This window comes from Haemaphysalis longicornis, unplaced genomic scaffold, assembly GCF_048455015.1.
Source record: "Haemaphysalis longicornis isolate Haplotype H1 unplaced genomic scaffold, Haemaphysalis longicornis Haplotype H1 scaffold_2, whole genome shotgun sequence".
In the NCBI taxonomy this organism is placed as follows: Eukaryota; Metazoa; Arthropoda; class Arachnida; order Ixodida; family Ixodidae; genus Haemaphysalis; species Haemaphysalis longicornis.
Window position 1 is genome coordinate 222552659 of NW_027526295.1, and position 27655 is coordinate 222580313.

General features: G+C 47.0%; 1 protein-coding gene and 1 non-coding gene across 2 annotated transcripts; both read left to right on the plus strand.

Moving 5' to 3' along the window:
* The first annotated feature begins 12372 nt into the window (after positions 1 to 12372).
* On the plus strand, positions 12373 to 21904 carry LOC144167641 (short-chain dehydrogenase/reductase family 9C member 7-like). Its single transcript, XM_077696831.1, has 5 exons — positions 12373 to 12491; positions 16787 to 16932; positions 17407 to 17652; positions 18889 to 19215; positions 21658 to 21904. The coding sequence occupies exons 1-5, from the start codon at positions 12413 to 12415 to the stop codon at positions 21889 to 21891; spliced, it is 1032 nt and encodes a 343-aa protein (XP_077552957.1). The 5' UTR covers positions 12373 to 12412; the 3' UTR covers positions 21892 to 21904.
* A 2939-nt stretch (positions 21905 to 24843) lies between these two features.
* On the plus strand, positions 24844 to 24915 carry Trnar-ucu (transfer RNA arginine (anticodon UCU)). The gene has a single exon. It is a non-coding gene; the product is annotated as a tRNA-Arg (tRNA).
* The last annotated feature ends 2740 nt before the right edge of the window (positions 24916 to 27655 follow it).

The window sequence follows — 27655 nt, forward strand, 5'->3', positions numbered from 1 at the left end:
GGCCCGAACAGAGGCGCGAATATGCGCTAAAGCAACGGAAAGGTGCTGCCGCCGCTGCCGCCAGAAGTTCTAACTCGTCAAGCAGCTGCGCTTCCCTCCCGGATGAACGGCTACTGGCTCGCTTTGAACACGACGTAGGTCAACGGTACTTGTTCAGCTTGCAGTGATTTTAGAGCGACATTCCCGACGGTTTCTTTCACTTCTAAGCATGCGCACATAACCGGCTGCCGGCGTGCTCGGTTTGGGAGGGGGGATGGGCGTGCACCCGAAGCATTACTGATGGCATGATCGTTGTGCAGGCGGGAGGTTTGAATGTCAGACGGCCCAATGCGAGCTGTCCAGCTTCATCAGTGGTCCAGCGAATCGGGTTGGTGTGTTACAAAAACAGCAACATTCCCACTAAGCGGGAGATATACAGAGAGCTTCATGTTCGTCCGCTAGAATAAAGCTCGGCTCCTTCCAAGTTTCATTCGGCTGATTGGCTAGGAATTATACTCATTCGCAAATTACCAACAAATGTGCTTGGTTTTGTGCACTACGCGGACTGCTGCAGCTTCGCAGGTCATCCTTCTTCGCAGAGTGGAAGGGCATTAATTTTTTTTATTTATTTACTTACAGGTTACTCTTAGCCTGCAGATACCAGGCTTTGAGTAGGTGTGGGCGATACAAAAGGAAAAAAAAAATTGGCCGCGTATCTGCTCCTTTCGTTGCAAATGCCGTCAAAAGACGACAGTCTTTACCGGCTTTTGCGAAGTAAATGCCTCCCTTCGCTTTCCCGCTCATCTGTCGTGCTGTTCCTCTTCCGTCACGCTTTTCCCAAGATAAACCCGCTAAAGGTTTGTTCAAGTAAATTTAAATTTACCGCGTTCCACTGCTCCAAACCGGGTGTCTTGATGCGAACGCTGCCGTACGGCGAAGACGCGCGTTGATCGAGGCGCCCTACTTCAATGTTTATAGAACCGCGTTTCCCCACTCCACGTGCGTTGCAAGCAGAACGTGGAACCTATCTAGTGGAACCTTGCGTAACTGTTGCCGGTTGATTTCTTAAAGTGGCGACAGAAGCTATAGTGGCGCGGGCGACAGCAGGCGACGGCGGAGTGAATTCCTTTTCTGCAGTTGATGAAGTATTTAATTTCGCAAAAGTCAAGCATGTTTGATTTTTTTATAAAAGAACACTGCAAATATCACTTCTGTATTGATTTGTTGTCTCATATTTGCGTATCTTGTTCTTCTTCAACAATCTTGACAAGTATGCACATTACACCAGACATAGACGGGTAGATTTAGCTGTGACTATATAAGACTATTGCGCAGGCATTGTTTTGCTTTGGCCGGGTGGCTGAATCGAGTCACAGACAGACAGACGGACAGACAGACATACAGACAGACCAAAATTTCTGGGTATAAGTAGCCCAAGAAAGACTATCGTCTTTAAAACACTAGCTTACATGCAAGCGCGAAAATACTCTTCTAGGAGAACAACGCTTTGAAGAGACATACAAAACTGTGCAAGTACAACCGGTAAGATAACCACACAAGAAGAATACATCCCGCTTTCGACTTAGTTTGTGGGCGGGCGCCTGATCATCAGCGTCTGAAGACCGTTTTAATAAACGTTTATTTTTCTGTAGCCTCCTTCTGTGCAAAGACATGCAACTCCCAGCCATGCCTTCTTGCCACCCGTTATGTTGCAAACCCACAAATGCTCCTTACAGATGTGCCTTGAAACTTTTAATTTCGCCTGTTGATATTCCCGCGCTGCCACCCTTCATATATCCCGCGGCTTCCCGCCGCTTGTAGCCATAGAGTTTCTCACTAACTCACCTAGAGCGGAATCTGGCGCTAGCGTCAACGTGATTCGGCGAAGGCGCTCTACGCCTCCATGAGTGCCGCCATAGTAGAGTGTACTAGAAGTTTTAGAGTGGCCCGAGCGGCGGCCTCTCCCATTGCTCCGCCCGGTCGACTTTCGCGCAGAAAATAAACCGGCATAGCGGCGGCGCTACTGTCCTCAACCACTGAACAGCCGCCGCTTCCCGGCCCCAGCTCCTAGCCTGCGCGCGGCAAGATTTGCGCTGCTCGCTGCGGTGTTTGGCGCCTGGGCAGCTGATTTATTGATCGATTATGAAGTTTAACGCGCCGACGCTACACAGGCGATGAGGGGCACCGTTATGGAGGGTTAAGGATTAATTTTGACCACCTGGGAATCTCTAGCCTGCGTCGAAATCTTGAACACACGGCCGTTTCTAGCTCTTCTTTTCCATGAGAAAAGCTGCCGCCGCGGCAGGAAATCGAATCCACGCCTTTGAGCACCTAATTTAGAGAGTAAGCGCCGTACGTTGTAATTCCGCTTGTGAAAATTTTAAACTAGTACGACCCAACATCAAATTATCGACGCCTCCCACCTAACGATACTTTCACATTTCCTGATGCGTATTCTGAAAACGCTCTTGATATACAGATCCCGTTAACTCAAAGTCGTAAAATTGTCTGAAAATTTTAAGATATGTGGAATGCCAAAAATTTGTGGCCATGGTGCTCCTTATAGCTCCACTGCAAATAGGTGCTTTCCTAATAAAGGGAAAATCGCGAGAAAAACAATTTTTAATATTGCAAAAGAAAAGAAACTTATATGATCCTCGCCTTTTTTGTGTTCGCGTCTGCATCCCAAAAAAGCGATCTCAAGCTGCTCAATGCATCACATCGGTTGTTGGTCGCAACGCTACTTTCTATCTTGTTGTGAAGCAGACGTTGCATGTTTGGTGTTTCTTCGGTTGTAGGCACTTCTGGAGGCTCCTCGTCGTCCGCATGATCAGCTGCGTTGTCCACATGTAGCTATCTAAAAATGATGTAAGCGACCGACAGAGTTTCGGTAACGGGGAGGTCGGTTTTGCACAGTAAATTTGCCATTCACGACCGCGTTTGGCGCGTAGTTGGGAGCTAAGCGCTCGAACAGGGACAGCTGCCTGTGCTAACTTTGCCTTGTGTCCTCTCTGTCAAGATTTCAAGATATCCGTGGTCCTAGGGAAAAAAAAAACGTTTAGAGAGAAATGGGGGCAATTGCGTCTATGGAAGCAACCGCCTATGGGAGGTAATTATGCTCGGAGAGAAAAAAGTTTCGATTTGACAGATATTTCGAGATTCCAAAATCGAGTTTATCTTTCACGTTCGGTATCGGGAAAGTTTTCCCCTTCACCGGTATTGGTTGCGGCCAGCACAGTGAGACCTTGACTGCAAACTTGGTTGGGTTCTACGTCGTGACACGGATGCATTTCTATATAAAAAGTCTAAACAAGTCCTGTGATTACATGCGAAGTTCTGAAAATGCGTTCGCCCCAAAATGTAAGCAAAGTATTTTTGTCCCAGGTAAATCTCTATGCTAGCGTTGTTGTACTTTTCTTTGTTGAATATATTTTTTGTATGATTATTTGCGTTACATTTTATTTTCGTTGCCATCGAAAATGCAATAGAGATGTGCATGTAGTACCAGTTCCGTTTATTTGAACTTTGAACTTTCTTTTATAATAGACTGTGTATAGTTTCCCGCGCTATATTTTATTTTTGTCGCGATGAATATATTTGCTAATGATCTTATCTATGTCTTGCTTTGGTTTTATGTGCGTGTAGTTGTTTTCTCAGTATACTTGTGAATAAAATTTCTGTTTCTTTGATTCGACTTTTCATAGCTGAATTACGCTGTTGAACTCAAGGACGCGGCTTCGATTCCCGGCTGCGGCAGCCGCTTTTCTGATGGAGGAGAAAAGCGGAACCCCCTTTTGCTCGAGATTTCGGCGCAAGTTAAAGATCTTCAGGTGGTCGAAAAAATTAACCTGGAGCCCTCCACTACAGCGCGGCTCATCTTCTGTGCAGCGTCGGCGCGTTAAACCCAATAATCAATCAATCAACCAATCAATCAATCACTGAACCAGATTAAAGGTGGTACGACAAAACGAATGTTGGGAGAATAGTTGCAAAAAACAAGGTTTTGGGGACAACTGGGCTAACCGCTAAGATAATCCTTAAGTTAAAACAATTATTCGCTTGCGTGTGTCATTTTCTGCTGGGTCAGGCGACAGCATGCATTAACACCACGCTGATCCTTAATTATTACAAGTGGACCACTGCTTATGGCTGTAACAACAGCTCACGTAAATTACACCACTATAAAAAAATCTTCTGAAAAGCCATCATTCGAGGCCTGATATTTTTTTCATTTTTTTGTGTGAACGAATTATGTCCATCCAGCACCATAACAAGGACAGGATCATGACATAAAGCAATCATGAACTCGTCCATATTAGGCAGTTTCACGCAAAAAAGTTTTATTGGGGAATTTGTTATAGCGAAAATGTCGCTGCAATTACTTAATTTACAATCCGCTACGAATACTGCGCCAAAGGATCGATCAAACCGTAATTTTTTTTGTTGTCGATCGGAAAGGGCAAAATTAACGGAAAATGCGCTGCAGCCTTTATTTCTCATTTCGCTACCCACACTCCACTGCATCTACAGTATATTTAAACAGTCGGACATCCCTCGGAACAAGCTTCAAGCGCTCCGCGCGTACAGCAGCAGCGTTTCCTGGCCGCCGACCATACGGCCGGGCGCGCGGCCAGCCGCCGCTTTCAGTTGTCGTTGACTACAGCGCCGCCGCTATTTTCTGCGCGAAAGGAGCACCGCTCCGGGCCGGCGGTCGGGCCACTCTAAAACTTCTAGTACACTCTAGCCATAGTAGACCTGTGCGCCGCCGCGCCACGCCGCCGCCGCCGCCTATTTTGGTCGCGCCGTCTGCGCCGCCGCCGAAGTAGCGGGAATGAGCACGCCGCCGCCGCCGCCGGGCAAAATTTTCGGCGCGCCGCCGGCTCCGCGCCCCACCTATTATTCTTTTCTTTGAGGGGAGCTTCTGAAGGGCGACTCTTCTGAAGAACGAAGGAGTATGAAAGGAAAATACGTCGCTTCGCTGGAAGTTGTCGTTTCTCCCTCTGCAAGAAATGGCTCTCTCAGCGGTGCTGTTCGTCGGGAAATAATCGCCATCCACCATGCATCAACGGATGATTTGTACTTTCTGCCTGGAGTCAGCTCATTCTGCTGCTCGTGTGGGGAGACTTCTAGTCCCTTTCCTTCTCCTTCACCTTTTTCTTCCGGGCCCGTTTCATGCTAATCCTCTTACATTGCATGCGTACCGCGACCTTGTTAACAAAGGATAAATGGGTGATTGCCTACCGTCTCGACGCGCTTGACTCGGAATCCTTATGAAGCACCCCAGCTTCTCCCGCTGCCACACAAGCGCGACATCTTTCTTGTGTTATCCGCTTTCTCAGAAACTCTAAAATGACCAGGCACCCATGTTACTCCAGGCACCCATGGTTGAACAGGCCCACCCGACTCTCTCTGTGTCAATAGCCCTCTTTCTTTCTTCTCCAGGGAAGTAGGACGGAGGACAGGAGCGAACGCAAACTTCAGCCCCTCAAGCCATATTCGTTCTACTGTACAAACATGACCAAAAGTGTTTGACCACCTTCCTTCTAGATAAAGACCGGTCTCTTGGCGTATTAATAACATCGTCATCCAACGGGGATAAAAGTATACACTGCAAGGAAAATGTGTTATCCGCTTTCTCAGAAACTCTAAAATGACCAGGCACCCATGTTACTCCAGGCACCCATGGTTAAACAGGCCCACCCGACTCTCTCTGTGTCAATAGCCCTCTTTCTTTCTTCTCCAGGGAAGTAGGACGGAGGACAGGAGCGAACGCAAACTTCAGCCCCTCAAGCCATATTCGTTCTACTGTACAAACATGACCAAAAGTGTTTGACCACCTTCCTTCTAGATAAAGACCGGTCTCTTGGCGTATTAATAACATCGTCATCCAACGGGGATAAAAGTATACACTGCAAGGAAAATAAAACATTAACACAAAAGTAGCGGTTGCAGAGAGACTGAAAAGAATAAACGCGGATGAAAGAGAACGACCGGATACACAAGTCTCCAAAATCAGTGCGCCAGCTCCTCCCAGCACTCGTCGATTCTCTCAAGGGGGCAAGCCGCTAACATCGAAGAATGAAACTCCATAATCAGCACGGGAACAGTGCACAAGAAACCGCCTCAGTAGCGCGCAAGCTTGAATGGGCAGCGTCATTACGGGAAGAGTGCACGGGAAGTGGGTCAATAAATGAACTGTCCAGGTACGCAGGAAGGGTCAATGAAAGCGCAGCTAGGATCTCCGGAACTCTGAGCCTGGTACAAGCATCACAACTCATTAACATCACCAATGCATTGTGAAACACAAAATTGGAAGGAAATTCTAATACCCGCACAATTTCAGATAACCAATGTCGTATTTGAGCGCTGTGATAAAATAGCGTCCCTGAGGGCAGAGGAGCGTACGTCATGCTGCCCTTTCTGCGCTGGAAGCCAGTTAACAAGAAAATTTGGAGAAAAAGAATTCAGAAATAATGGTGAAAGGTACCATAAGAAAATCTATTCAGAGGGTTGTCTACCAATGCATTCTTACTCCTCTTTCCTTCATTGTGAGTTCTTTACAGCCGAATTAGGCTATCCCAAACTGAGCTTCGACGAGCAATGTCCACGCTCCGCAAGAAAGCTATGATTTTGAAACGTAACAGTTGTATATATATTAATAGCGCATGCTGCGTGACGTGAACGTGATTGATTGTGGGGTTTAGCGCACCGAAGCTACACATGGGCTATGAGAGAGAGAGAGAGACAGAGAGAGAATAAATTTCGTCAGCACAAAAATTGCGGAGTAGTGTCCTCATTTCAGAACCCCATTCGTAGTGCCAGCTGGTCGTCCGCACTGGATCAAAATTAATCCGAAGCGCCTCATAGCCCATGTCTTTTTTGACACTTGTGAGTAAAAAAAAAACCATGGGCTAGAGGCGCGCTGTAGTGGGGGGCTCCGGATTAATTTTGATCCCCTGGGGATTTTTACCGTGCGCCAAAATCTCAACACACGGGGGTCTTCGCTTTTCTACTCAATCTGAAAAGCAGCCACCATGGCCGCGATGGGTGAACCCCGGAAACGGAAAAAATGGTCCCACCATACTCCAGTCGACATGTTTCCCTTCAAGTTAGATCTGAACTTTTTTGCGGTTTTGATTTTATCCCTTTGCCTTTTAGCAACGGGTTGAGGAAGAGATGGAATGCTTTAATATTCCTATAGGGGCAGAAATTAACGCCTCTGGAGGCTAAAACCCAACAAACCAAATTGGGTTGACAGACGGACGGTTTAATGGATGGATGGATGAATGGATGGATGGATGGAGGGATGGAGGATGGATGGTAGGGCTGAGTATCGATTAAAAATTTTAATGCAAGTAATTGGATTAAAACCGCAAACAAGAACTGCGAAGCCTGGAACCGTTGGTTTAGTAGCTTAGTCGGACATAGCCATCTAAGTGTCTGGAATGTCATAGAAGCTCTACGCTGCGAGGTTTCATCAGTATCGGTGAAAATTGCACTCGAAGCCGTGGGAGCTCCACCAAAGAAGCGCACAGCGTCGTCCCAGGTCTAGGACATTTCGTTGCTGGACATTCCATTGCAGGACGTTTCGGTGCGGACATTTTGGTGTACGGACATATCGGTGTACGGACATATCGGTGTACGGACATATCGGTGTACGGACATATCGGTGCAGGGCATTTCGATCCTCGCGCGAACATTTCGGCGACCGTATTATCGGGTGCTTGTTTGTTTGAAACAGCCGTTATATTTTTATTTTCGCTTAACATGGGTTTTGGACAACAATCTAGGGCAGCGACTGTATTTTAATGTTGATGCAGTGTTTGCGATTTTTTTGCCAGGTATTTTTAGAAACTGAACATTTGTGTATTTTTCTTTAATACCTACTTCAGGGAACATCGGTTTTGCTGCCAGGTGATTGAATTCTTTTGCACATTTTTTTTTTATTTACGACAAGACGTTATTTATATTCGCTCTTTTCTGGGGCATGATAATCAGCAAAGACAATTACTCGATGTTTACGATGGCAAACGCATTCTCTATGTTATTTTTTCTAAATAAAATGCACTCTCACAATTTAAAACTTTACAAACATTCGGTTGCCCCTAAAAATGCAGAAAATCTTATGAATGGTTTATTTAGGCTGCGCTGTCAAGTTTGAATGAATTTGAAGACACTGTTCTCGCCAGCTTTTTTTTTTTTAATGGACAAGTCCAGGATATTGTCACGGAGGAAGAACGGGCCTTTTGAAAACAGCTGCAGGTTCTATATCTCATCAATGCTGATCAAGCGCGTACAGGTTGTGCGTACAAATACCACCAATTCTGTTCGGTCAAACCAACCTCCGTTTTAGCTTTACATGCTTACTCTCATTTCCTTTTAATTCTCCCAGCCCCCCCCCCTCCCCCTCCCCCTCCGTCTGTCTGTAAGTTTTAACCTTCCCAGATTTCTTTTTCAGTAATATTATGTTCAATTTCCCGTGGCAATCTTACAGGCAAAGCGGCCATCACCTTCTCCAAAGAGTCACCGCATTGATGAAAGAAAAAGCGATACATTCGGCGTGAGCTCACACGACCTCTGTAGTGCACAAGAAAAAGCCACCCGAAAAGCCGCTGAGGACACAATGACCAGGATCGTTGGCGCCTGTCGCCCCCATCGAGGAACAAGCTCGATGGCTGCAAGGCTTCCGCGCGTCGCGGCCACACGGAAGGCGCCCCTCTCCAGGAATCGCTGTCTTTCCTTTCAGTCGCCCCACCTGCAATTAACTCTTCAAGTCGCCATATCATGGACACCGCAGACATTCCTCCTTTTCTTCCATTGTAAGAGGGGAAAATTTTGAATAGGCTGGTTTTGCGAGAGCCGCGACAGTCGTATTCACTTTTTCGATGCCCAGTTTACACTTTGAAGAAGCACAAGTGACACCCCTCTCTCTCTACCAAGGGGGCTGATTATACCCGGCAGTGCTTAGCCCTCCCCCCCCTCCCTCCCCACCCCTGCCCCGCTAATCCGCGCCGCGCCGCCGCCGGTACGGTGACCCTCGCGCCGATCACACGCCGCTGCCGAAGGTGGGAACACCGGCGCGCCGCCGCCGGCGATTTCTGACCGGCGCACAGGTCTAAGCCATAGTGTGTAGTTCGGCCGGAAGTTCGGCGTGGCATGGCCGGCAACGACTTTGTGGCTACGCAAATTGAGTTTTTGTTTGAAAAATTGCTGCCAAAAGTGCCGCTGTTAACAAATTTTATTTTGTATAAGACACCGTGTTAGAGGGCTTATGTTTCAAAACAAATTTGGGTGTTACAAAGAAAAAAAGCAGAAGTGCTGCTTTTAGCGCACGCCACCAGGTACAGCGGGCCGTCCAGGATTTATTTTCAAATTATTACATACTCCGAACTGGGTGAGGTTTTCTTTGATTTTTTGTAATATATAGCCAAAAAAATTGTTTATATTGTCTGAAACTGTGCTCTCGCTTCCTCTCAATGCAGTATTATTATCGTATGCTACGCGTTTCGGCAGGCGAAGCGGATGCAACAGAGACGCAAGATGATGCAATCGCGTCGTATTTATTTGCTTTGTCCAAGCAGATTTAAATAAACTTAGAGGCGAAGCCTATTACCGCAAGTAAGTATTCAAGCACGCGCGATGAAATTGTATGAATGCGTTAAATGGCAAATAAATATGGCTTATCGAGTAGCTATGTATGTTGTCTCATTGCGCTTGGCCAAGGCAGTGCATGCTTCAAGGGGTAAGTAAACGCAGCGGCGGCGACGAGCGATGCGAAAATCGTAACTGAATGTGTGCAGAAAACGGATAGTGTGGGCTAGCGTAGCTTATTTTGTGGCTGTAGTGTGGGCGGAGACGGCAAGCGGTATGAAGCGGTATAACAGGCCGCTGGGACGCTCGCTCGCTTTTTGCCGTCCAGAAGCAGCCCACAAGCGAGCGGCAGCGGCGATACAGTGAACTGTAGCGACGAGCGACGACGACAGAGGACATTGGCGGCAGTGTATTAATTTTTTTTTTCGCTTGTCGCTGTCACCCAGTACTCTGCTGTTGTACCTTTTGAGTTGCGTTTTCGGTGTCGCTTGTCGCTGTCACTGCATGTGGTCACCCCTTCATCTTAAGAAACTCGCCGCTAACGCGAGCACATGTGTTAAGTGCTAATCACGCTGTTATTTAGACATATCTGTGATAGCCATTGAATGCCAGAAATTGGCATCCCGTAAACAGAAAAGCACACCGAAAACAGAACTAACAAGCACTTCAGAGTCGAGAAGCCTAATCCATAGCTCTTTGTACTAGCCACTTGCTGCCAATCCGATTCGCACACTACCCACAATTCCCATGTCGGCGTGCGATCGCAGCGACACTTTCCGCTCTAGGTAATATTGAGAAACTCTATGCTTGTAGCAGCCGTAACGCGGATCAAAGAACAGGAACGTAAAATCAACTAATGCCACCTAGCGAACAAAAATGCTACCACTACCTCCGTTACTCCTGAGAGATGGCACAACCTGTCCGCCCCGGAAAACAAAACGCGCTACATTCGAAAGATGGTACGAAACAGCGGTGTGTTCGAAAAAGAACAGCTGTTGGATGTTTACTGCAGCCCGGAAATCGTTACCCATTACTTCCACTCGCATTCACCACCAGTCAACACCGAATTAATCATCTGCCGGATATTTTATTGCGCCACGTATTCATTTTGTTTAGTTTTGCTTCTAGGGCAGTCGCGGCTCTCGTTGGGCCACTCACTTATTTTGCACTTTATAAAGGCCACGAGCCCAACTTCAATTCATCTGCATATTTCTCAATTACTCAGTATATAACATTAATGTGTCCAGTTGTCAGGTAACGCATTCAGCCTATTCTCTAGGTTCATAAAAATGTTAGAGGAGCAGTCTTCCAACGAGGTTCCGCGAGCCGCGGGGCCTTTCCAGGGGCATATTGTTAGGTCCGCGATATTTTCTGCCTAGCCTGGGGGGTGCAGAAAAACAAGGCTTTTCTTCATCGCCTATACCCATGAGCGTCAGGAAGGGGGAGGGGGGGCAAAGGGGCCCTTGCCCCCTTCCACACCCCCAAGTCTCTCGCCCTCTCCATCTTTCCCTTCAAAATGCCATGAGTTTGCCCCCCTCAAGACAAAATCCTGCCGACGCCCATACCTATTTTTTTATTTGTACGTATATTCAAGGAGGTGGGGGTGCATAAAAAGGCCTTTTTTATTCGTACGTGTATTCAAGGAAGGGGGCAGGGTGTGCATAGCGTGTTTTGCAAAGTTAACGCGGTCTCACAACAGTGGGGCCACGCTCAAACGTCAGCCACACAAAATGCGTACGTCATACTTTTAAGCGTACTTCGCAGCGCCAATTTCAAACTGCAGTGGCAACATGTCCGGCACTCGTTAGCCCATGCCACAAGTCAAAAGTGAAGGAGAGTCCCCTTTACCGTGGGGCTCCACCAGTTATGCAACCCTGGAAAGACGTCCGCAGCACATTCATGGTTGACTATTGCTGCCCCAGCTGCTTTGTCGGCGATTCGGTTTAAATGACACTGAGTGATACACAAGGCATCCGCGTATATACATTCTAGGTGACTGACAGACTGATGGCCAGGCTATCTGGCAATTGCAAATGGTATATTTCAGTTGGAATAATTTTTATGTACAAAATTTTGAACAGACTTGATTTTCATGCGAAACGGAAGTGTTCCTTCCCTGACTCCTCCTGCCGCTTAAAGGGTCAGACAGCCGATTTTTATTGAGTGCATGTCCTCCAGCTCATGTGAAAGCCAACGTTTTATATAATGGGGTAACCGCAAGAAATTCCAACATAAACAGGCGGAAATAATTTTATTTTGGTGCTAAACTTTCTGGAGTCTGAAAGGTGGTGACACCTGGTGTCTAAACGGTACACTACCTCACGTGTACAAACCATTCCGTCGATTTCAACAGGTAATTCAAAAACCACAAACATGAATAGGAAAGGCTGCACATTATTGCTTTTTGAGCCGGGGACTAGTTAAAAGTGTGTTGCTGCACGGCTAACTGTCATTGTTGCCAGCATTCCTTTTGGCGGGACACGTATGGCTGGTAGGCCTTAAATTTGCGATTTAGAAAGTGCAAGGGCGCTATCAGCAAAATCGTTTCGGTTAAGGTGCTGTAAGTGATGCCTTTTCATTTGGAATAAGGAAAATATACTCGATCGGTTGTCTGTCCCTTTAAACAAACACCTCTCGATTTTCCCAGGAAATTATAAATCAGTGAGTGAGAGAGAGAGAGAGAGAGAGAGAGAGAGAGAGAGAGAGAGAGAGAGAGAGAGAGAGAGAGAGAGAGAGAGAGAGAGAGAGAGAGAACATTTGTGGTGTTCTTGCAGGAGCGGTTCCCTTTTCACAGGACTCGATGAGCCGTCCTAGCTTAGGCTGCTCTCCCGTGAGCAGTAGCATGGTCCGAGAGGCAGGGGCTGCGCAGCCATGTCTCCAACCGCTCTTGAGGGTTGGGGGTGCGAGGAAGGACAAGCAATGTGAACCATGTCGATCACTGTGCCGCGTTCGGCCTAGTTTGTTGCCGATGTCACGTCCACTTTTAGATGCTGGTAACAGAATGTATTAATGAATTCGTCGCTGAGCCGTATCCCACTAATAGAAAACAATGTGCCGATTCCTGTTTGGGCGGCCAACAGAAAATTTTACAGCTTCGAGCAACGTGCCGTTATGGCCGTCAACGTATACTGTCAACATAGGAGACATCCGTTTGACATCTTCGGGTAGGCCTTCGTGCTTTTGAACGTAGAGCTTGCTCGCCTGCGGTAAATTTATAGATGCCGTTTTGAAAATGCACCGGTGCATAAAATACAAGCGCAATTTTTTGACGTGACAAAATGCGAGAAACCTGTGATACAGTTCGAGGGACAATTAAAAAAAAACTATTAAGCTGAACCTGGTGACCCGAGCGAGGACAGCCAGTCTAGTCGAAACAAATGAATCCCGTACTAGGAGTGCCTTTCACGATGCGAGGCCCATAACATCGGCCTCTGCTCGACAAATAACGATTTATTCTCTCTCTCTCTCGACTCACTACGTTCACATGTGGGTGGGGACTACACTTTCGAATAAGATGCACCGCAGGGGAAGAATCATTTGGGGATCTCCAACGTGTTTTCGCCTAACCGTAATAACACAAATGTATCGACTTAACTATATGGTACTGCGCACTGTTGTATACTTGCCTGGCGGGTGAAGCATCTCTTAAACGAAAAGGTTCTTTGGTCCCCTAAGTTCGTTAATTTGGCAGCAACTCGCGCGTATCGGTGTCACGGTTGCCTCCGGTAAGGGAATCCTAACAGAACCAACCACCTTCGAGACAGACCGGTATCGAGGATAAAACGCGACTAAGGTTATTTGGTGACTCATTTCACTTTCCTGCCCTGCTCTTTTTTTCGCGCCGTCTGAATGGCGTCATTTCCTCGATCGGGGTTTCTATGTCAATGCTTCGTTGGGCGCTCCCGCTGCCGCTACGCTTTCTGCTCGCCGACAAAACTGATTTCACGACGTCGAGATAGCATCGACACTCGTGGAGTCTACTCGCCATGAGTGGATACCGCACTGTGCGGTTGATAAACGGCCGAGGGTATTTCAAACCCACGCCGCTGCCGTAAAGCTAACGGAGCAGTGTCGATGTAAAGGCAGCGGGTATTACGGCCGGTACTTTCCCTTCACCGATAGAGGCCTCTCGACCTTGGAACCTGTGCGCCTTGCAGGGCTTTCACTGTATGAGTCAATTGTATCGCTTTATCTGTTTGTCTCTTCGCCCCAGAGGCACGTTTCTCTCATTTTTTTTTTGTATTGAGAGAACGTATTCGCAGAATTCGGAGAAGCAGAATACGGTGAAACGCGCTTCACTATCGTCGACGACGCCGAATACGTGTCCATGAAAAAAAAAATGTAGTAGATACAAGAAAATTGTAGGTTTTAGTAACCTGTTGTTTCGCTCTTTGTGTGTTTATCAGTGTGTAAACGCGCGTGTGCATGTCTGCGCTAGAAATTGCCGCGGCACCTATAGTGTGTAGGCAAAATTCTATAGTGTGCCCGAACTGAAAGCACAGGCTAGTAAAAAGCCCAGAATGTCTCATGTCTCAGATCGTAAGTACTGGAGTGAGCTCTTATAAGTGCCTGCAATACGGCGCCTAGGAAAACTGAGGACTATCATGGACATCTGCACCCGAGGCTTTTGACTGATCGCCAATACACGGTAGGGCATACACGTGCCATTGGGGACAGTCTCTGTTACAAACTATGTAAATGTGGCCTATACACCGACTTTGGAATTTTAATCATCACAAGCTTTAACTTTTATGAGGCTGTTGAGTTGTTCGAATGGAAGGGTGCCAAGTCTTTTAAAACGCTCATATTTGAATACAATCAGTGTTTTTCTCCGTTTGATACTGCGTTCTTTGAATTTAGCGATAAAATTGGTATCATCGTTATCAGAAAGAAGCAGTATTCTTAATGAACCAAACATGTTTTTGTCTTCCTGGCCCTTTTAAGGCCACTTACCCTTAATCCTAATAAAGGCATAGAACATTCCTGCAAAGATGTACTGGCCAAAGTGTTTAAACGCGGAGCGCTGAACTTAACGAGACGAAAAGAGAATAAAGGGACAATTACGGAACGGTTACTGAAGTATTGACCAATGTTTACCTCCTGGAAATTTTTTATTCGTGCGAATTCCAAAACTCTCACAGTGTTACGTACCACAGAGAGCATCACGCGCCCGTAGAGCTGTATTGCCAAAAAGTGTGTAACCAAAGCCGTCCCAGAGGTAATGGTGTACCACTGCGACCCCAAAGCGATTTACAAGCCGGGCTGGCTTTTGGCCATCATTAGGGACAACTTGGCTAGGTTGTAGCACGTGAACCGGTTCACGTGCTACAACGACTCAAATCAACCAAACACACGGTAGGGCGGTGTTTGGTTTTGGTATTGACCAAGTCTGTAGCCAAAGTCGCCTCAGAAACTATCACAATGTACTACAACTACCACAAAGCGATGCTCGCTACATTTACAATAATTGCATACACCTATCAGTAGTTGTGTGGACTTTTCACAGCTTCGCTGCACACCACTTTTCTACGGGCCAGGATGGCGACTACAGTCTTTTTCTTTAGAGTGCCATAATATTTTTTTTTGAACTAGTAATTTCCCGCCACGGTTCCACGACACTGAGTACGGCTCATCCTCCCTTACATGATTAAGCATAGGTAAGTGTAATACGGCAACAGACGCACTCATTCAAGAAGGCAACTATTGCCGCTTTCATGTCGGGTTATTTGAACAGCGAAGCTGTTGAGCAAATAATTTGGGTATGGTGCGCGCTGTTAAAAATACAAAGAAAAATCCGAGCGCTCGTGCACGCATGCCTCGAGCGCACGTTCTTCAAGCCAAGCACACCCCTTAAGGGAGATTGGCCAACATTGGCCACAAAAACACTCGAGCGTTCGCTGTATCGCGCCAAAGCTTGCTCATAACGAGGAAGACGCGTCATAGCGTACGCCTTTCATTCGTTCGTCCTCGTGTCGTCGTGCTCATGAGCTCTGTACCGTAGAAGAGCCGCGACTTGAATGTCGAAGCTGATGTGGGTGGTCATTGACTCCACACGGCCCGGCCACAAGCAGTTCGCACGGCCGAGGAAGAGGCCGCGCTTCGAGAGGCTCGGCGTGCAAAGCATCCGCTAGAGGGGATAAGTCGCTTTTGCAGAATGGCGTACGAAAACGTCGACCAAAATGACGAGCTCACTCTGGACTTGCTCAACAAGAGTTCATTGAAATGCCATGCCACCGACATCAACCACGACACTTCAACGGTACTAAAACTCAACTCTGTCTCAGTCAATGATCACCTATAACAGCTTCGCCATTCAAGTTTTGCGCGTGAGTGCAAGCTTCCCTGAATTTTTTTCTCGGTTTTTCCCCGCTCAGAGCAGTCTCAAAGTTTGATTGGTTCAGTGAACTCGTCTTTCTCTTTACAAACGCTGCCTTAAAATCAAATGAGAGCGACCTGGACAAATGGAAATGGCCTCTTCAATAAAGTTGTTTTCTGTCTATCCCCCTTGGCCACTCGCCCTTGCGCATCATTTACTTGTAATAGTGATGATGATGACGACAATGATCCCCCTTGCTGCCCACGCATCCACTTAGGGGGATTTGCAGGGCTGGTGGATAAGATGCAGTACTACAAAACATTATTGCACAAAACTAAAACGAGGGAGCACGTTCAGCTACGTGGCTTCCTCTTCACCCATTACATTGTGCTGACAATCAGTGTCAAAACAAGCGCGCCTAGTTCGCCCCATGAGTAATGATGGTGGTAATAACTCTATTTTGCCCAAAACTAATGGAAGGAAGAACGGGAACTTGGATTCTTCGGGGATTCCTCCCCGTCAGATGACGGCCTGCATTTAGCAAGCAGGGAGAAAGGAAAGCTAAGCCGAGTGTCCTCAAATATATCACAGTGACTGGGGCTGTGCGAGAGAGAGATGGCTCATACATACCCGTGGAGATTGGCCGGAAATATATGCTACGGTAACACATTGATTTCGGCCGAAGAAGAAAGCATTATTCGATAGGACCCGTGCGCGCGAGTTGCCATCTTTTGTGATGAACCACAGCCCTACTGTACGCAGCGCATGCCAGTGCAGAAGCGATGCGGGGTTACGCAGCCACGTTGATGGTGGTCTTCCTGACGCTTTTCTCCATCATTTACATGGTGCCGGCGGTGAGGGCCGTGGCGTACCTGGTCTCCCTCACCCTGGTGACCGTAGTCCTGGCGCACTACACCTCCCTGTGGATCATTTCCCTGCTCGCCTACGAGGTGGTCGCGCCTAAGGGCAAGATCGTCGTCATCACGCGCTGCGATAGCGGCTACGGCAACAGGCTCGCCATGGAACTGGCCGGTCGGGGATTCACGGTAGGCCCCGCTGTCATGAAGCATCTGATGCACCGCCTGCCATTCGTGGAAACGACAGGATTACTAGGAACCATATGAGTGTTATTTCATGAACTGTTCGGTCCTAGCCGCAGTTATATGTCAGCTTCCGGTGCCGCAAACTGCGAGGTTGTACGTGTTTAGCTCTTTCCTGGTTTCCTTCAACGTTGTATGCTTTTGAATATAGCGCTGGATGGAAGTTTGATAACCCAGAAACCGTTGGTAGTTGTTACCACGATGCCGCATTTGGCTCGTCCATATCCAAGCTCCGAAAAGTTGAAATCAAGCGATCAGTAGCTTGCACGCGGTGGGCTACGAGCACGTAGGACATGTGTCAAGAGCTGAGTTCATCGCTCTGGGTGTCTTCGAAGCCGCATCCTCCTTGTGCACAATCGTTCCGCCGCATGACCTTTTCGTGGTACATCTAAATGGCACCCTCTGCTCCCTCACCCGCAGGTGGTGGCAGGCTGCGTGAGCGAGGAGAGTACTGGCGCCAAGCTCCTCAAGGACCAGCTCTCTCCGCTCATCCACGTTGTCCAGACGGACGTGACGCAGGTGGAGTCACTCCTGGAGTTCGAGTCCCGAGTGCGCGCTCTCTGCCACGGGGACAGCAACCTGTGGGCCGTCATCATCAACCTGAGTGTGGTCTCGCTCGGCGAGCTGGAGTGGTACGACGACGACGACATGCGCTGGACGTACGAGGTGCGCGGGCTAGAATACTAAACGCCACCCGCGCGAACTAGACATCCGTGTGTGCGGAGTGTCTGAAGGAAGGAAGGAAGAAAGACTTTGTTGAATGCCTGCAACAGACACAGTGTGTACACTGCGTCCGGACGTAGCCACTCGTCGATCCCGACGTCACCCCTACTCGGACCACCCCTTCGCTACTCCCTACGGGGTTGGACGCCGCTGCCCCATAAGGGAGGGCGTCGCCCCGCAGCTTTCGCTCCGGTGCTGCTTATGAAGAAAACAGAACGCGAATTGATGGATGCTTGAAGGGACCGCAGTATATGGGCGCGAAAGAGATATTGGGCACAATTGGTGAGCTGTGGGAGTACCCTTTGGGAGTCGAATGGGAAATTATTGCGTATTTTAAGTTGCTTTCATGCACTGAAGTGCCAGATTGCAGATATCTAACATGGGCAGCGAAAAAGAGGAGCAAGAAACCCTTTTGAGCTTGGTGGATATTGGCGGTTTCTCTGGATGTCTTCGTCTAATGCGTGCACATGCTTCCTTGACCCAAAACGACAGGAAATGTCCTGCTTGCCCAAGAAGTGAATGTAGCATGTCGGTGAAAGTGGGTAGATAGGCTAAGATGTATACCAAGACAAAAATCGGCTTGCACAGCATGTCATGTCATCATCCCTGCTAGACTCGCAAGAACATTCTCCCAAGATCAGGGCGTTCTGGTAACTGAGACTGATAATGAGCTAATAAATGGTTTTACAAATTTTTGTCGCAAACTGCGCATGGTCGATTGAATAATCACGTTAAAATAGACGTTTTTAATTGGCTGATAGTAAGTTACAGTGATTAATGTAGGTTAATTGTGCTTTTTTGCATGTACAGCGTTCGATTCCCCAAGCAAGCGCCCCGTGCGCCGTCCTGTGACACCGAAAGCGCATTTATGGACATGGGCAGTGACAATAAAACAAAGGAGCAACAATTTGTGATATATATATTTGCAACTTTATATATGGATTTATATATTAGTGCGGAACACTGGCACCGTCTTTTTATACGCGTATCACAACCAGGCTAACGCTCGCGCAGTTCGTTGAAGCAAGTTTTTTTGCGAAAACTTTGGTAACTCTAGGGAAGTGTCACCGATACGGCTAACAAGTTACGGCGTGAGTGTCAGATACAGCTCATGTCCTCGTGTGTTACACTTCAACGGTCATGCGCCGGCAAACTGGCTTTATTAATGCCAAAACGCAGGTGAACGTGCTAGGCGTGGCCCGTGTGGCCAGGGTGTTCCTGCCCATGCTTCGCGCGTCTCCCTACGACGGCCGGCGCTTCGTGATTGTGAACAGCGTTTGGGGCCGCATAGCCGTGCCCGGGACGGGGCCCTACTGCATGAGCAAGTACTCCGTGCGCTGCTTCACCGAGGTACTTCGGCGAGAGCTGATCAAGTTCGGCATCTACGTTGTCGGTGTAGAGCCGAACCTCTACCGACTGCCGCACGCCGAGCCCAGCTCGCTGCTCAAGTCCTACAAGTACATGTGGGACAAGCTGCCCGACAGCGTCAAAGACGTTTATTCCAGGGTGGGTGCCTCTCGGCGATGCCGTTTTTGATGTGGCGTTCCCAAGTGCCAGCCGACAGCCCGCATCGTACGGAGCGGAGCACTTTTGTAGTTTTTGAACGACAGAATCCCACACGTTTCAATTTATATTACTGCCCTCAAAATGGCAGGTTTATGCTGGCCGGTCCTAGGTCGACGTACGTTTAGTTAAACTTTTTTTTTAAAAGGCGATAGACTTTCTCGGGCTACTTAAACACAGAAATTTCGGTCTGTCTGTCTGTCTGTCTGTCTGTCTGTCTGTCTGTCTGTCTGTCTGTCTGTCTGTCTGTCTGTCTGTCTGTCTGTCTGTCTGTCTGTCTGTCTGTCTGTCTGTGACTCGATTCAGCCACCCGGCCAAAGTGAACAAATGTTAAACGACCAGATTTAGGGGAAATCCACAAGGTGGAGTAAGTGTCTGCGAAGGAAAGTTTGACGTCCACCTGAATGCAGCCATACTGCTACAAATGAAAGCTATACAGCTTCCTCAGAAACTTCGCAGTTGAAGGAAAATCCTGGACCAGGACGAATTTTTCTTCAACTGCGAAGTTTCTGAGGAAGCTGTATAGCTTTCCTTTGTAGCCGTATGGCTGCATTCAGGTGGATGTCAAACTTTCCTTCGCACAAAGTAAACAAAATCTGCGAAATAGCCTTATATACTCACAGCCACATCTAAACGTCTAAGTCCGGTGTCAGTGTTCATACTTCTCAACATTGTTGAACAACAACTAGACATTACGTAAATATAAGGCAGAAAATCAAAACATAAGTAATATTTGCAGTGTTCCTTAATTTAAAAAATGGATGCTTGGTTTTGCGGTAGCAATAGAAATACTACATCAACGGCAGAAAACCGTCGCCTGCGGTTGCCAGCGCTACTTCCTGGCGCCATTTAAGAAATCAAACGGCAATTGCAACGAAAGACTCCACTATAGATGGTATCCACGTTCTGCTTGGAACGCTGTTGCAGTAGGGCATCGTGGTTCTATAAATGTTGTAGTAACGTGCCTGGATTCACGCGCGTCTCCGCCGTACAGCAGCGCTGGCACCGAGACACCCGACTTGGGGCAGTAGAACGCGGTAAATTTAAATTAACTTGAGCAAACGTCTAGCGTGTTATCTTGGGAGGAACGACACGGGAAAGGAACAGCATGAGAGGTGAGCGGAAAAGAGAAGGGAGGCCTTTAATTGGCAGGGGCGCCAGTCGACTATCGTCTTTCGGCGACATTTCCAACGAAAGGAGCAGATTCGTGGCCATTTTTTGTTTGCTGCAGTCACGTTTTAAGGGGTATACACCAGGTATTATAGAGGGGGGAGTGGAGTAGAGGTGGCGTACGTCACTATCGCGAAAATACGTTAGTATACGCAATTTAAGTGTATAAATAGCGCCAAGTTTATGTCCGTGCAGGCTGCGCGCAACGAGCACGAAGCCAAAATTCTTGTTGCTCGCAGAGACAAATTTTCTCAACTCTTTCTTGTTAAACGCTGTATGATTGTCAGAGAAGACATCGCTCGTAAGTTAGTACAGCGAAGCTGTCCTAGCTCTGCGTCATAAGCAACGTTGTAGAGCATCGAAGCTCGCCGTCTCATCCACACGACTGTACAAATTGTTAAGAGGGGGAAAATCGTGAGGAAACTTTCTGAGCTTGTTGTTCTTTATTTGTTAGCAACTATTTTAGCGAAATTTACTTCGCGGAAAGGCACTGCGAAAAAAATTCCGGGCCATCTCCACTGACGTGAAACCTGGGGAGGGGCGAAGCATGTAATGTGCGCAGATGTTTCCTACAGCAAAATCGCTGCTAATGGACAATTAGAGACAGCAGACGGTTTTGTTTCGATAATATACATATGTGCATTTATTATATACAGTCAGCAATTGCGTAGCTAATTCCAGTCCATATGAATAACGTATTTCTTGGGATCCTTTCCCTCGACAATTGATGAGACTCCTGCGCTTCCAAGTCGTAGAACGTGCAGAGTTCAGGTACAGGTATACAGGTTTGCTTTAAAAGACTCGTGTCTCTGAAGCACGAAGTACCCTAGCGGCAGGAGCTGCAAAAAGAGTGTCCGGTTGTGTTCTTTTAGTACGCGTTACGTTCTAGCGCGAGGCGTTGGAAAGCGAGTGTCCCGGTAATTTAGTACCGTGACTACATGATACTACGACGACATGAGACATCATCTCATTTCTTTTTTTATATTTAAGAACAGAAATAAAGTTGCATAAAGTCTTATGAAAAATAATTTTTAGTTCTGGTTCTTTCCTCTCTTAGTTGCTGAATATGTGTTAGTGACCTCAGATCGTCTTCCACTATATCGGAAAGCTTCCCTGGCTTTTGTTCAGAACTTTACGACAGCGTATATACGATTATTTCGTTGTAACTGCGTCACATTTTAATTGCTGTCGCTTTTTTTGTGCCTCCATTACCAGGACTACGGGGACGAAATGGAAGCCAACATCCGTAACATTATCGTGAGTGAGCCGGACCCCATCGTGCTGGACGTGGCGAAGAAAATGCTCGACTCCGTGCAGAAGACACATCCCCGCAAACATTACCAGCCCGAACTGCTCAGCCGGAAGCTACTCTACGCCGGATTCCGCTTGCTTCCCGCCGAAATCACGGATTTCTGGCTCACAGAAGTATCCGGGCTAATGAAGACCTGATTAAAGGAAACGATGCGCATATACATTCCCCTGCTTCGCGGCGACGTTGACAGTAAACGTTTGCTGCGCATAAAAATCACGAACACACGTTACTTGATTGAAGCGATTGCTACCAGTTGCGAAATATGAAACAATAGTTCGAAATTGACATTCCGATTGATTGTGGTGTTTAACGCCGCGCCGGAGGTACATGTGGGATACATGAGGCGAGCCCTAGTGGAGGGCTCCGGATTAATTTCAACAACCTTGGGATCTTTAACGCGTGCCCAAATCTCGACACACGGGTGTTTTCGCTTATCGCCTCCACCTGGAAATCAGCCACCGCAGCCGGGTGGCTGATTGAACCCGTGTCCTTGGGCTCAGCAGCACAACGCCTTAGCTACTGAGTCACCGCGGCGGTTGAAATTGTAATTCCCTGCCTTGACACAAATAGTTACAAGCACATGCGCTTACTTAGATTTTGCTTCCCCGAATTAACTTGAAAAGCTTGGGCACATCCCCTGGAAGATGGAGGGCATGCTGCTTCGCGATTCACGCTGCCGAATACGTCATGACTACTTGAAAATTTACGATCCCTTCCCACCGATCCCAATAACCCCCCAATTATCCCCCCAACACATTGTTATGCCACATCTTCGTGACAAAGCAGCGAAAAATTTTGAAAAGAATAATAGGTTACTGAAGCTGCAGCTCACGCCAGCAACGCACAACAAACTCTTTTTGTTGAGTTTTTTTTCTTAACCTATCCGGCCTCATCCTGCCGCAGTTTTATCCATTCGTCTATTTTTAAATACTTCTAGCTAACTTAAATGACGTAGTTTTAATGTGCTTTTGTAAAAACAAACTCTCTATGCACTTTTAGTCAAAAGAACACTGCGTCCCTTGCTGGTATACGTCTTGTGCCTCAATTGTGTTAAGTGCTCTTTGGCATTAAAAAAGGTTAACACGTATGAACCGTGAAACCAGGAATAGTAGTTGGCAACGTTCCCTGCTTCTGTATACTTGGTGTTCATGTTCATCGAGATGGCTAAAAGGTTTCTTGCAACTGGGCACTCCCTGTGATATTAAAGCAGCTTCGAAAACATGGTGCCAAATAACCAACGCCCTAAAAGGCGACGCCGCAAAGTCTGTCGGTGTTCTTTAACATACGCTTCTTGTATAAATTTTCCGAAAACGTAGTCATACGCCGAAATGACAACGTTTGGAACTACAGCAAAACCTCCTTGATTCGGCCTTTGTTAATTCGGAAATTCAGATAATACGGCGTTCTTACTCCCTCCCTTGAAAATGTACATTACCTTATGGCCGCGGACCTTCGTTATTTCGTCACAAATTTACGCGCGCAGCGCTTAATTCGGACCAACGCCGCCTCGAAACTTGAGCCACAACGCACCGTTATTCTCTCTCTCTCTCTCTCTCTCTCTCTCTCTCTCTCTCTCTCCTCTCTCTCTCTCTCTCTCTCTCTCTCTCTCTCTCTCTCTCTCTCTCTCTCTCTCTCTATATATATATATATATATATATATATATATATATCTATCTATCTCTCTCTCTCTCTCTCTCTCTCTCTATATATATATATATATATATATATATATATATATATATATATATATATATATATATATATATATATATATATATATATATATATATATATATATACAAAGTAAGAAACCTCGGTAACAGCAACAGCGGAGGGTTTATTTCGACGTTTCGACTTCGAGACAAGTCTTCTACAGGAGTTCTGTAGTACAGGGTTCCTGTAGAAGACTTTGTCTCGAAGTCGAAACGTCGAAATAAACCCTCCGCTGTTGCTGTTACCGAGGTTTCTTACTTTGTGTTCACCACGCCTTCGGCCCCATCGCCAGCATGCCAGTTATATATATATATATATATATATATATATATATATATATATATATATATATATGTGTGTGTGTGTGTGTGTGTGTGTGTGTGTGTGTGTGTGTGTGTGTGTGTGTGTGTGTGTGTGTGTGTGTGTGTGTACAGTATACACTCTCGATAAACGGAACTTCAAGGGACCGGAAAAATTAGTTCCGTTTAACAGGAGTTCCGTTTACTGAGAGAGATGTTCGAAGGTAAAATTTATGTGCGTACACACTTCTAGGGGCATTTCATGGAACTCTAACCCCTAGAAAGTGACTGTAGCTGATAGTTCTCAGAAAGAAAGAAAACTACAAGAAGCGTAGGCACAGCATTCACAAAGTTGATTTGGCAACAATGAGTCGCTGTGCACTACAAAATGCGTCAATTATTTTTGTTTGAGTCCTTGCAACTGCATCTTCACGGAGGCTAGAGTCCTCAACTTCGCAAGTGCTTACGAGCCACCGAATTTAGAAGACGGCAACGTGGTAATTAAGGACGAATAGCACAACGATGGCACGAGCGAGGCGACAGGAGGTGAGCCCTGTAGCCTCGGCGTCTAGAATCGAGACCGAACGACTGCAACAAGAACTGCGATGTTGCATTCGTTGCGCTAACACGGCTAACCACTTACGAGACGAGGCTTACGAGGCCAACAAGGCTAAAAAAGCATGGAGGAAGAATAAAAAACAAGAACGAAACAGCCGGAACCGTAAAAAGCTGATTCTCATGTCAGTGGATTTCACAAGAAGTTCCATTTCTGGTTCCGTTTACACGGTGATGCGGAAATTTTAGTTCCGATTACCGAGAGTTTTTTTTACGTTATCTGAATACAAAACCAACCAAATTCCAGGCAACTGTTCCGTTTAAGCGGCAATTCCGTTTAAGCGATTTCCGTTTATCGAGATTCTACTATGACAGGCTGTAGACGTTCGCGTCATGCCCCGGGGGTTGAAAAGAAGGTCCCCTTCTCCCCGTGTAGTCTGAGTGGCGCTGGCTACCACCCTCAAGCGTCAGATACAGTTGTAGTAAATATAAATAACCCAGAAAGCGAAGCAGAACACAGTCGCCCAGATAGCCGAGTTGGTAAGGCATTCGAGATCTAATCGAAAGGCGTGGGTTCGGTCCCCACTCTGGGCGCGTGTTTTTCTTTCTTTCTTTATCACGTAATTAATAAAATAATAATAATAATAATGTAACGTCACTAACGGTAACAAATAGTCCAACCATTCCCCTATGCCTTCTTGGCGTTGTAGACTGCCGGCATTTCTTTCTGTATATATATATATATATATATATATATATATATATATATATATATATATATATATATATATATATATATATATAGCGAATCAGAATAGGAAATGAGGGGCTCGTTGAAAATAAGACAGAAATAAGAATTGGCAGTCAAGAAAACCTCGGAAAGAAAGGGGGAGGATGTAGTTGGTCAAGATAAAGAATTTGGAAAATAAGAAAGTGGAGAAAAAATGCCCGCCAGGTGGGATCCGAACCCACGACCTCCAGAATACCGGTCTGGTGCGATAACCACTACGCTACCGGCGGGGCTACTTTAGCCTCCACTTTCTGGGGTATTTATGTTCAGGTGTTTTTGTTTCCTGCGCTTGGGGTGGTAGCCAGCGCCACTCGGACTACTCGGGGTGAAGGGGACCTTCTTTTTAACCCCCGGGCCGTGACTCGAGCGTCTACGACATGTCCAGAGTTGTCAACCAGCGTTGAACCCTCTTAAGCTCCCTATGGCACCAAGACTGCCAGAACAGAGGCCCTCGCTATGCATATAGCGAATCAGAATAGGAAATGAGGGGCTCGTTGAAAATAAGACAGAAATAAGAATTGGCAGTCAAGAAAACCTCGGAAAGAAAGGGGGAGGATGTAGTTGGTCAAGATAAAGAATTTGGAAAATAAGAAAGTGGAGAAAAAATGCCCGCCAGGTGGGATCCGAACCCACGACCTCCAGAATACCGGTCTGGTGCGATAACCACTACGCTACGGGCGGGGCTACTTTAGCCTCCACTTTCTGGGGTATTTATGTTCAGGTGTTTTTGTTTCCTGCGCTTGGGGGTGGTAGCCAGAGCCACTCGGACTACTCGGGGTGAAGGAGACCTTCTTTTAACCCCCGGGCCGTGACTCGAGCGTATACGACATGTCCAGAGTTGTCAACCAGCGTTGAACCCTCTTAAGCTCCCTATGGCACCAAGACTGCCAGAACAGAGGCCCTCGCTATGCATATAGCGAATCAGAATAGGAAATGAGGGGCTCGTTGAAAATAAGACAGAAATAAGAATTGGCAGTCAAGAAAACCTCGGAAAGAAAGGGGGAGGATGTAGTTGGTCAAGATAAAGAATTTGGAAAATAAGAAAGTGGAGAAAAAATGCCCGCCAGGTGGGATCCGAACCCACGACCTCCAGAATACCGGTCTGGTGCGATACCACTACGCTTTATCTTGACCAACTACATCCTCCCCCTTTTTTTCCGAGGTTTTCTTGACTGCCAATGCTTATTTCTGTCTTATATATATATATATATATATTCCTGCATAGAGGACTTGTTCGGTCAGAAACACGTGAAAGAGCGGAGTCTAGAGCGCCAGCAAACGAGGACGACGATGGAACATTCTTTGTTCTGATCTCCCCTCCGGAGTTTAGCTTGCTGTCTACAACGCCATTGATGATGGCGTTGTTGTCGCCTGCCAGTTAAGCGGTCATGAGAACATCAGCGATGCCCCCTGTGTGGCGAATGAAGCGTCCGATGAAGGGTACCCGTGTGAGGAAGGAGGAGGGGGAAGATTTACTGAGCAAAAATAAATTGTGGGGTGGCTTCCTTGTCCGGGAGTCCATGGGCAATCCTGGCTCTGTCCGCTCGGTCAACGAAGACCATTTGATCTTCGAGGCTCGATCTGGATAACGTGCTCTCCCCCTGCCCACGTGAAGGGTTGGGAATGAGGGAAAGGTCAGGGTTTCGCTCGCACTCCTAGACGATGTGATAGAGTGTGCCTGAATTGCCGCAAAACGCACACTCCGTGGAGTATTGTGTGGGGAATAGATTATTTAGTCGTACTGTATTTGGGAACGTGTTTGTTTGAATTCGTCTTAATGTGTTGAAGTCGTCTTAATCTATAATACTGGGTTATTTCCTGGAAGGTCTCAATCGGCGTTGGACTGTGCTCCTGCTCTGGGGCCCGGTTGATGATGTCGCACTCCCGGCGGGTCGAAAGAAGCTGAAGGTGCTCTCGCTAGCTCTGAAAAAATTCTGCTGTGATGCTCCACGCACTACTCTTGCTCCTTTAGGACTGTCGCACACCCGAAAACGTGTTGTTTTCGCCCAGCTATCCGCCAACAAACAAACAAGCATCACCCGCTTCTTCGAAAAGTAAAGGTACGAATAAAAGAATTGTAAATGTGCTGTTTGTTGTCGTTCGATCGATAAATCGGCATTCGAATAATTCGGCATTCGGATAATTCGTAGATTTTTCTTACTCCCTAGAGATCCGAATTAACGAGCCTTCACTGTACCACTATTATCGTTCAAGCATATAAGGACAAACGCAACGAAAATGTACCCAGGAAAGAAATTAAGGCAGCGTCGTTGCAGCAACGATCGGCGTTCCGCGCGACCTGCAGTGCGCCGCCTGGCTGCTGCTGGCATTTCCGCATTTATTCATATAAAGCTTACGGCGTCGGTAATATCTGTTTCTCCCACGAACAAGTAGCGTGAAAGGGGAGCGGCGGAACATTCTTATCGTCATAACTGTAGTGAAAATCGGACAAACATCTGAAAAAGATGTTATTTAAAAGAAATCGCGCCAAAATTTTTCGCTTGAGCGAGTCCCGCCAGCTCCCGCGCTCACTGCGATTGCACC